Here is a 12044-nt window from a genome sequence, read left to right on the forward strand (position 1 = left end):
CAAAACACATTCCCCACCTTCTCCTGAATACGGCGATACCACATGTGTGACACTTTTTTGCAGCCTAGGTGGGCAAGAGGGGCCCATATTCCAAAGAGCACCTTTAGGATTTTCACAGGTCATTTACCTACTTACCCACACATTAGGGCCCCTGGAAAATGCCAGGGCAGTATAACTACCCCACAAGTGACCCCATTTTGGAAAGAAGACACCCCAAGGTATTCCGTGAGGGGCATGGCGAGTTCCTAGAATTTTTTATTTTTTGTCACAAGTTAGTGGAAAATGCTGATTTTTTATTAATTTTTTTCATTCAAAGTCTCATATTCCACTAACTTGTGACAAAAAAATAAAAACTTCCATGAACTCACTATGCCCATCAGCGAATACCTTGGGGTCTCTTCTTTCCAAAATGGGGTCACTTGTGGGGTAGTTATACTGCCCTGGCATTCTAGGGGCCCAAATGTGTGGTAAGGAGTTTGAAATCAAATTCTGTAAAAAATGACCTGTGAAATCCGAAAGGTGCTCTTTGGAATATGGGCCCCTTTGCCCACCTAGGCTGCAAAAAAGTGTCACACATCTGGTATCTCCGTATTCAGGAGAAGTTGGGGAATGTGTTTTGGGTGGCATTTTACATATACCCATGCTGGGTGAGAGAAATATCTTGGCAAAAGACAACTTTTCCCATTTTTTTATACAAAGTTGGCATTTGACCAAGATATTTATCTCACCCAGCATGGGTATATGTAAAAAGACACCCCAAAACACATTCCTCAACTTCTCCTGAATACAGAGATACCAGATGTGTGACACTTTTTTGCAGCCTAGGTGGGCAAAGGGGCCCATATTCCAAAGAGCACCTTTTGGATTTCACAGGTCATTTTTTACAGAATTTGATTTCAAACTCCTTACCACACATTTGGGCCCCTAGAATGCCAGGGCAGTATAACTACCCCACAAGTGACCCCATTTTGGAAAGAAGAGACCCCAAGGTATTCGCTGATGGGCATAGTGAGTTCATGGAACTTTTTATTTTTTGTCACAAGTTAGTGGAATATGAGACTTTGTATGAAAAAAAAAAAAAAAAATCATCATTTTCCACTAACTTGTGACAAAAAATAAAAAATTCTAGGAACTTGCCATGCCCCTCACGGAATACCTTGGGGTGTCTTCTTTCCAAAATGGGGTCACTTGTGGGGTAGTTATACTGCCCTGGTATTCTAGGGGCCCAAATGTGTGGTAAGGAGTTTGAAATCAAATTCTGTAAAAATGACCTGTGAAATCCAAAAGGTGCTCTTTGGAATATGGGCCCCTTTGCCCACCTAGGCTGCAAAAAAGTGTCCACACATCTGTTATCTCCGTACTCAGGAGAAGTTGGGGAATGTGTTTTGGGGTGTCATTTTACATATACCCATGCTGGGTGAGAGAAATATCTTGGCAAAAGACAACTTTTCCCATTTTTTTATACAAAGTTGGCATTTGACCAAGATATTTATCTCACCCAGCATGGGTATATGTAAAAAGACACCCCAAAACACATTCTCAACTTCTCCTGAATACAGAGATACCAGATGTGTGACACTTTTTTGCAGCCTAGGTGGGCGAAGGGGCCCATATTCCAAAGAGCACCTTTCGGATTTCACAGGTCATTTTTTACAGAATTTGATTTCAAACTCCTTACCACACATTTGGGCCCCTAGAATGCCAGGGCAGTATAACTACCCCACAAGTGACCCCATTTTGGAAAGAAGAGACCCCAAGGTATTTCGTGATGGGCATAGTGAGTTCATAGAAGTTTTTATTTTTTGTCACAAGTTAGTGGAATATGAGACTTTGTAAGAAAAGAAAAAAAAAGAAAATAAATCATCATTTTCCGCTAACTTGTGACAAAAATAAAAAGTTCTATGAACTCACTATGCCCATCAGCGAATACCTTAGAGTGTGTACTTTCCGAAATGGGGTCATTTGTGGGGTGTTTGTACTGTCTGGCCATTGTAGAACCTCAGGAAACATGACAGGTGCTCAGAAAGTCAGAGCTGCTTCAAAAAGCGGAAATTCACATTTTTGTACCATAGTTTGTAAACGCTATAACTTTTACCCAAACCATTTTTTTTTTACCCAAACATTTTTTTTTTTATCAAAGACATGTAGAACAATAAATTTAGAGCAAAAATTTCTATATGGATCTCTTTTTTTTTGCAAAATTTTACAACTGAAAGTGAAAAATGTCATTTTTTTGCAAAAAAATCGTTTAAATTTCGATTAATAACAAAAAAAGTAAAAATGTCAGCAGCAATGAAATACCACCAAATGAAAGCTCTATTAGTGAGAAGAAAAGGAGGTAAAATTCATTTGGGTGGTAAGTTGCATGACCGAGCAATAAACGGTGAAAGTAGTGTAGGACAGAAGTGTAAAAAGTGGCCTGGTCTTTCAGGGTGTTTAAGCACTGGGGGCTGAGGTGGTTAATAATAAATCATAATAAATAAGCAGTTAAATTTAACACATTATACTGTTGCATTAATAAAAGCAGTTATACTTAATGCATTATACAGTTGTGTTATTATACCAGTTAAATTCACACATAATACTGTTAGACTGATTCAATATACCATTATAAATTGACAATACCACTGTGTAGTGTGTTCATAGAAGAGGAGGGACATTTAATAGTGCCTCTTATGGTAAAAAAAACACTCGCAATTTTGCTACCCTTAATCAGTGTACTAAACCTATAACTTGGCATTGTTGAAATAGGCCTCATGTGGGTGGCTGTAGTAGTGTAAACAGCAGTAACAGCACAGTCGGAACTACACATCAATCCAATAGTAGTAGCAGCAGCAGGACACAGTTCTCGCTCACTTCTGGTAAGTGTTAGACAAAGAGGATGACATTTTGGACTGGATGTCTCACTCATCCTCTCAGTCACAGAAGGATGATGTCTATGTCACCTCTGAGTCACATACAGTGCCTTGGGGTCAGGGCTCAGCACATTCCTCCTGCTTTTCCTCCTTGCACCCCCAGAGAAGACTTTTTGCTTACATCATCTTTGTCTTCACTGCCCCTTCTTGTGTGAGTTTTCAAAAGATCCCAGCAGCCGTGTGTTCACTTAACCAGTATTTTAGCTTTATTCTGTTGTCACAGCATATATCAAAAATAAACTTGGACGTGTTTTGGCGTTATAGCTTTCATCAACAGGTACCTGTTGATGAAGGCTACAATGCGAAACGCGTCCAAGTTTACTTTTGATATATGCTGTGACAACAGAATAAAGCAAAAATACTTGTTAAGTGAACAATGGCTGCTGGGATCTTTTGAAAATTACATGTGGAGTCTGCTCCTTCCCGCTGCAGCGTGGATTTGATTGAGTGGCGACCGGATCGTTATCTCCTTCTTGTGTGAGAACAGTCAGCATTTGGACTGCCATGAGGAGGTTTAGATAGAGGCAGGGGAACCCATGTATAGCTGTGTTGTGTAGCAGTGGTAAAACTTGGAGCAAATACTGAGCAGTGAATCTGCTACTCCAATACTGCACTAACATTACCTCTACACAGCCGCCTCTACTAATACTACTACTACTACCCTGCACAGAAACAAACATATCTACTGGCTTGCCTGTTCCATGCTCTGTTGCTACTGCTGCCGCTATTATTATGGCCACATGCCACTATTACCCTTACATACCCTACCCTTTCCAAATCCACATTGTACTGCCGCTGCTCATAAAAAAATTTAGAGGTTCAATTGAAAAAGCCACTTTTTCTTCTTTCTTAATATTTGTGTATAGGCACCTGCCTCAGTTTAGGCATAATTTTTGGATGCTTGCTTAGGAACAAGGCAGGGGCACCCATGTATAGCTGTGTTGTGTAGCAGTAGTAACACTTGGAGCAAATACTGAGCAGTGAATCTTCTACTCCCAATACTGCCACTAACATTACCTCTACACAGCCGCCTCTACCACCACTACTATACTACTACTACCCTGAACAGAAACAAACATATCTACTGGCTTGCCTGTTCCATGCTCTGTTGCTACTTGCTACCGCTATTATTATGGCCACATGCCACTATTACCCTTACATACCCTACTCTTTCCAAATCACATTGTACTGCCGCTGCTCATTAAAATAAATTTTGAGGCTCAATTGAAAAAGTGCATTGTTCTAATAGACTGAGGTGGCTCGCTCCTACTTAGCTATGGTATGGTGCTACAAGCTCAAAAGAGGGGAACACCCAACCCTCTGTGGTATGTAATAAATATATAGAAAAAATGAGCGAGCACTCAAGCAACTGGTCTCAGATTAATGTATGCAGAAAATGTATTTAACAATACATATATATTATAAAATCTCTAAAACATTTAAAACTATAAAACAATCCAAAATAGCATTGGGTAGTATAGTATCATACATGAAAGGTTTTGGTATTCAGATAATTCTATTAGCACAACTTGTATTTGCCACTATTTCAAGCTTGCTGTTAAAACTGCATGAAAATATTTCCTCTATAGCTATGTCCACGGATATAGGGTGAGGAATGTCACTTCAGATACTCACTCTGGTGAGTTCGGATAACACTGTGCCTGAATCTTTCTTTAAGTCTCCACTTTGCCAATATATAAATAAGATCTTTATCGGTATTTGGCTTACCGTATAGTCCAAATGTCTCCCGATCGCTTGGTGTAGAGCCCGGAGTCTCCGCCGGTGTCTCTCACTGCTCTCTTCAGGCTAAGCAAGTTCAAATCTCGCGGGGTTAGTTCAAAAGATCGCGGGAGCTCGCACGCTCTGTACCGTGAATATCCTTGAGCTTTAGAATCAATTGAAAAAGCCACTTTTTCTTCTTTCTTAATATTTGTGCCTAGGCACCTGCCTCAGTTAAGGCATAATTTTTGGATGCTTGCTTAGAACAAGCGACTACTTTTTCTGACACTAATATGTATGTGTAAAACACGTGGATCTGATCCTTTTGAAACATGATTATTGGAACTTTTGTTGAGAACAAGCCTCGTTTTTTTCTGACAATACCATATGTTTTCAAACACATCTGCCCAACATTTTTAGTTTTAAAAAGCATAATACGTGTGACTACGCAGTCGTACATTTTTAAACAGACTGTTTGTTAACACTGTCACCCATGCGTTTTAAACATAGCTATATTTGTTAGTGCCACTTTGACATTATATACTACTGCTGTCATTGAGCTTAAAGGGGAGAGCAAAAATATAAAAAAAGAAAAGAAAAAAGAAAAACAGAAAGCAAAAATTAATAGTCCTAGAGGACCTCAAAGTGTCATATACCAATTTCATGCCAATTGGAGCACTTTTTGATTTGTGTAGAATCAATTTGGACCTGAATCGAATATCGATAGATTCAGTCGAACAGGAACTGGGGACAAATTTCAAGAAATTTTCTTATCTCTACTCTATGGCTGTAACTCAAAAACGGAGCCATAACTCCTGTAAAGATATGCTGTCAAAATATACAGCACACAATTTCGAAGCTAAACTAAAAATGATCTCCATAGTTGGTGATACAATAGAGACATAGTTTAACACAAATTCTGGATATGGGAAGACTGTTAAAGCTACAAACTCTAAATAGTGGTGGAGTAATACATTTTGGACCCAAAAGCAAAGTGATGTTCATGCTTGGATTTTCTTTAATGGGGTTTTCAAGGACTCCAAAATTGATGGCATTTCCTTAAAATAGGCCATCAATATCAGAACAGTGGGAGTCTGAACCTTTCCAGGTTGTTGCAATAAGGCACAGTGCTTCAAAATGCCTGTTCACCCCTTCAATATTTACCATACTTTTTAGTAGTGGCTGTGTCTGGTATTACAGATCACTGCAAATTTGTCTAATTCAGGTGAGTTGTAAGACCAGTCACAGCCAGTACGTGATGTATGAAACTTTGCGCAATGCATCAATCATCTGTTTCAGCAGTCAAAAGACTTTCATGTAGACATATGTACTTACTTAGTGCAGTTGAAGCTACTGTCCACATAACACGTTTGACCATTTTCAAAGAAGATGCAGCACTAATCCTACTAATGTCTGAATTCAGAGTTTGAAATCTAAAGTCACAATCATTGACATTTTCAACGTGAAGAACCTGTAAAGAAAAACATACAATAATAAACACTTTCAGTGTAACTTGGGGTTTTCCAGATTGTGATATTGATGACCTATCCTCAGGATAGATCATCAATATCAGATCGGTGGCGGTCCGACACCGGACTGATCTGATATTGATGACCTGAGGATAGTTAATCAATATCAAACTCTAGGAAAACCCCTTTAAATAAATGTAGCAATTATATAAATTAATATTGTTATCTAAAGGTAAACATTTCTGCCATCATGTCTCAAGTGACTAATTATGATTTCTATCTGAAATGTACATTTTAAAATTATTATTGTTGTTCAATATTATTTTTAACTGCCTATTACAGAAACATTATCAGTGCTTGCAATGGCAATGGTCCTGCATCCATTTAGTGATGTGCATGCAGTATATATAACCAAAAGATTTCAATCTAAACTCTGTAGAGTACAAACAAAGAACATGGTGCAGATTCATAAAGAACTGCATATCTCTTAATGAGCTGGGCTACAAGGGCTTTCCCGATGCCTACATACAGGTGAAACTCGAAAAAATAGAATATTGTGCAAAGTTCATTTATTTCAGAAATGCAACTTAAAGGTAAAACTAACATATGTGATAGACTCATTACAAGCAAAAGCGAGATATTTCAGCCTTTATTTTTTATAATTGGATGATTATGGCTTACAGCTGGTGAAACCCCAAAGTCTCAATCTCAGGTTCCCTTTGCTCAGGGGGTATGGGTTAATTAGCTGACTAGAGTTGTGACACTTTGAGCCTAGAATATTGAAACTTTTCACAAAATTCTTAATTTTAAGCTGCATTAATGCAATTCCTTTTAATTTGCATTACTGAAATAAATAGACTTTTGCACGATATTCTAATATTTTGAGTTTCACCTGTATCTATATAGCCCTATCAAAATACTATATTAAAACAAGAATTTTGTTTTATTAGCATACAAATTATAAATCTAACAAATGTTCTTTTTCACTGCTTTATATTAACTCATAGCTATGATCATAGGAACCCTTCCATATAAAAGAACACAAGTGAGTGGGTTTTACGTAACCCAGTGGATCCCACACAGCCACCTTAGTTACACTGGACACATCTTTAGGAGAAAGTTTGTAATACACTTACCACCACTTACCACTCTGGAGTTGCGTGAATTGTCCGCTGAGAACCCAGTCATGATGCTTCTCTTCTGAAAATCCCACTTATGCCAACAATACCTCTTATACCAGGTTTTACTTCCACTGTTGACAGGACCAGAACTATTCCCTTCCCTGGCGCATACACATCTGCACATGCACCCCAGGAGGAAAAATTGTTCTGGCCCTGTTCATAGCGGACTGACATCCCATCTATAGACCAGACTGGAAATCTGTTAAGGCCTCATGTCACACGACTACATTTTGGATCTGCCTTCGATCGCATTTTTTGTGGATTCATTTATTTCTATGGGTCTGCATCCATGTGGCCGTTCCGCAAATTATAGAACATGTCCTATTCTTGTCAGTTTTTGCAGACATAATGAGCATTTCTATAAGGAAGATGTGGAATGCAGACAGACTGTATCTGTGTTTTTCAGATCCGTGGCTGGTGGACCGCAAAAACAGATACATCATATGCATGAGGCCAAAAGGATGTGAGGTCGGCAGAAAGCTGAATGTTCAGAAGAGGAGTGTCACGTGACCAAGTTCCTCGGAGGACTGATCTATGCAACTTTTGATCGGTAAGTATATTACAATTTTTCTCCTATAAGTGTGTTCTGTGTATTTAAGGTGGCTTTGCTCGGACCCACTGTGTCCCAGTAAACCTTTTTTAAAGTGTAATTCTGTTTCAATCACCAACTCTCAAATCTACATTAGTCACTTTGTAAATACAATGATCCCTCAAGATACAATGGCCTCAGGATATTTTCAACATACAATGGCCTTTCCTGGGCCCATCCCAAGTTGAAACTAGACTCAACATACATTACCTAATAATCAGACCCCCAACCAATTGACATGGACATTTTTGTGGTAAACACCTGTCTTGGTTGTCTAGTATCACCTCTCTACAGCACAGTGCAGTACTACATGTCCTGTGGTGGTCTTTACTTGTGTCAGGACGAGTTGCTCCTATGTACACTGGTGGAGGGCAGATTCATGGTTTTTTTTTTGTTGGTATATCATGTATACAGTAAAGGACCCTTAAAAAGCTACTGTTTGTATAGTGTGCGAGCACGGCCACCGCTGCTGGATTGCAGGGTGGTCGTAAATATGGATATCAACAGTGTATAATGTGATGGAAAAATGAACCCAGTCAGCAAAGGAAGCAATATAGACAATCATAATACATTAGTAAGTGCCTCATATTAACTTTCTCTCATAATAAATGCTACTTGCCAGAAATGAGACAACCCTTTAAGGAAGATGAAATTAGATTGACTTTCCTATTGTAAGGTGACATGTCTTTTTGTTGCTCTGTTCCCCTGTTTGGGAAAAACTGTATATGAGATATTACACTGCGTGCAGAATTATTAGGCAAATGAGTATTTTGACCACAACATCCTCTTTATGCATGTTGTCTTACTCCAAGCTGTATAGGCTCGAAAGCCTACTACCAATTAAGCATATTAGGTGATGTGCATCTCTGTAATTAGAAGGGGTGTGGTCTAATGACATCAACACCCTATATTAGGTGTGCATAATTATTAGGCAACTTCCTTTCCTTTGCAAATGGGTCATAGAAGGACTTGACAGGCTCAGAAAAGTCAAAAATAGTGAGATATCTTGCAGAGGGATGCAGCACTCTTAAAATTGCACATGCTTCTGAAGCGTGATCATCGAACAAATCAAGCGTTTCATTCAAAATAGTCAACAGGGTCGCAAGAAGCGTGTGGAAAAACCAAGGCGCAAAATAACTGCCCCATGAACTGAGAAAAGTCAAGCGTGCAGCTGCCAAGATGCCACTTGCCACCAGTTTGGCCATATTTCAGAGCTGCAAACATCACTGGAGTGCCCAAAAGACAAGGTGTGCAATACTCACAGACATGGCCAAGGTAAGAAAGGCTGAAAGACGACCACCAGAACAAGACACACAAGCTGAAACGTCAAGACTGGGCCAAGAAATATCTATTTCTAAGGTTTTATGGGACTGATGAAATGAGAGTTAGTCTTGATGGGCCAGATGGATGGGCCCGTGGCTGGATTGGTAAAGGGCAGAGAGCTCCAGTCCGACTCAGACGCCAGCAAGGTGGAGGTGGAGTACTGGTTTGGGCTGGTATCATCAAAAGATGAGCTTGTGGGGCCTTTTCGGGTTGAGGATGGAGACAAGCTCAACTCCCAGTCCTACTGCCAGTTTCTGGAAGACACCTTCTTCAAGCAGTGGTACAGGAAGAAGTCTGCATCCTTCAAGAAAAAACATGATTTTCAAGCAGGACAATGCCCCACCTCCATCACACGCGTCAAAGTACTCCACAGCGTGGCTGGCAAGGAAAGGGTATAAAAGAAGAAAATCTAATGACATGGCCTCCTTGTTCACCCTGATCTGAACCCCATTGAGAACCTGTGGTCCATCATCAAACCGTGAGATTTACAAGGAGGGAAAACAGTACACCTCTCTGAAACAGTGTCTGGGAGGCTGTGGTTGCTGCTGCACGCCAATGTTGATGGTGAACAGATCAAAACACTGACAGAATCATGGATGGCAGGCTTTTGAGTGTCCTTGCAAAGCAAGGTGGCTATATTGGTCACTGATTTGTTTTTGTTTAGTTTTTGAATGTCAGAAATGTATATTTGTGAATGTTGAGATGTTATATTGGTTTCACCTGGTAAAAATAAATAATTGAAATGGGTATATATTTTGTTTTTTGTTAAGTTGCCTAATAATTATGCACATTAATAGTCACCTGCAACACACAGATATCCCCCTAAAATAGCTAAAACTAAAACAACTAAAAACTACTTCCAAAAATATTCAGCTTTGTTATTAATGAGTTTTTTGGGTTCATTGAGAACATGGTTGTTGTTCAATAATAAAATTAATCCTCAAAAATACAACTTGCCTAATAATTCTGCACTCCCTGTATAATGTATTATAATGTAATGTATTAAGTGAATATGGCTGTGGGAGGCACCACAGACACAATGCAGTGAAGGATAAAAGTTGAGATACATAATGAATCTTAAAGGGATTAATGTTAACTTTTGTGGATGTTGCGCATACGTCACCACCATGACCAGCATCTGACATCACTGTATGCCGGGTCTAGGGATCCAATAGATGGCATATCATAGTGGATACTCCGAACCATAGCAAGGTAGTTAGTAATATCAGGTGATGCAGTGATCCCTCATTGGAAGGTGTGGCTATTAGTTTGGGGAACTGCATAGCCCCAGCTCAGACGAATGCACTTCAGCCAAAACGTGTGTTTGGGTGGATGCTGGAGCCCTTTTGTCTCTCTGTATCCTATTATGGGACTACATTGCTATTTGTGCACTTTGGGTCCCATTTACTAAGACCAGCATTTTAGACACCGGTCTTAATAACCAGTATACCTGGTGGTGATCAGCCGGAGTTATAAAGAGGCAACGGCCTCTACATAACTTCGGTGGATCTTCCGCCACTTCTAAATGTAAGACCACTTCCTATCTGTCTTACATTTAGACAATTTTCTATGCCTAAATCAGGCGTAGAAATGGTAAATGAGACGGGCCTGGCGTGAGAAGTTAGATTGCGGCGCAAAGGACTTGGCAATCTTTGCCACAAATACGCTTAATTTAGGTGTATTTTGGTTTGATAAATGACCCTCTTTATCTTTCTATTGATTAATTGAATATTGAGTACATGCTGCTATGCTGTTATTTGTAATTAAACAACTATTCTGCTCAGACTTTATTTTTTAAGATTCATTTTTAATCCAGATTTTTATTCATGAATATAATAAAGTTGATATATTATTTATATTTTGTTACTTGTGTCTTTTATGCACAGATATTACATTACAATGATGCTTGGAATAATCTTTTTATCCTGACTTCAGCTTAAAGGGATTCCGTCACCTCGTTTTAGGTGGTGACAGAATCCCTTTACCAAGCAACCAACTGGTCCTGAACTTTTTTCAATTGCCTACTATTCTAGTGAATGAAGATTATAATATCTCCTCAAGACTTGAATGCCACCTTATAATATTGAATATTCCACTTACCTTTTCTATTTCAGCTGCAGTATTTCCGTTGGCTCCTTTAAAAGCTAAAGCCCAAAGTGGATGAAATACATAATGGCGAGAAGATGAAGTTTTCAGTCTTGCTCTTTTCATTTAATATTTTAAATATGTCTGTGGCCAAGGCTGTGTTTGCCAATCGAAAAGCATCCATTATCTGAAAGACAGAACAGTCCATTATTTACACTCTATTAATATATTTTACTTCAACACAATATCAGTGAAAAAATACTGACCTAGCCTCACACTAAGGCCTCATGCACACAACCGTTCAGTTTTTTGCAGTCCACAAAACCGCGGATCCACAAAAAACGGAAGCCGCCCGTGTTGCCTTCCGCAATTTGCGGAACGGAACGGGCGCCGGCAATATAAATGCCTATTCTTGTCCGCAAAGCGCGGACAAGAATAGGACATGTTATATTTTATTTACGGGCCCGCGGAACGGAGCAAAGGATGCGGACAGCACATGGAGTGCTGTCCGCATCTTTTGCGGCCCCATTGAAGTGAATGGGTCCGCATCCGAGCCGCCAAAACGGTGGCTCGGATGCGGACCAAACAACGGTTGTGTGCATGAGGCCTTAGGGATAACATGAGTATTGCATTTATTCCTGTTTAACATTAAAATACGTGACTGATAAATAAAAAAAGAACATCTAGTAGGAGTCGAGATAAAAAGCATATTTTACAATATGGCAAAGCTGGAAGGTATTACATGTAGTGATCAAAAGTTCCA

General features: G+C 39.4%; 1 protein-coding gene across 1 annotated transcript in view; it reads right to left on the bottom strand.

Moving 5' to 3' along the window:
* Positions 1-11466, bottom strand: part of SERPINB5 (serpin family B member 5) — a 74023-nt gene extending 62557 nt beyond the window's left edge. The window contains 3 exon segments of the mRNA XM_040433085.1: positions 5966-6105; positions 11297-11347; positions 11349-11466. Coding sequence (XP_040289019.1) covers positions 5966-6105; positions 11297-11347; positions 11349-11465 — 308 coding nt within the window. The 5' untranslated portion in view covers position 11466.
* Between the last annotated feature and the right edge of the window lie 578 nt (positions 11467-12044).

The sequence above is a fragment of the Bufo bufo genome, chromosome 5 (genome assembly GCF_905171765.1).
Source record: "Bufo bufo chromosome 5, aBufBuf1.1, whole genome shotgun sequence".
In the NCBI taxonomy this organism is placed as follows: domain Eukaryota; kingdom Metazoa; phylum Chordata; class Amphibia; order Anura; family Bufonidae; genus Bufo; species Bufo bufo.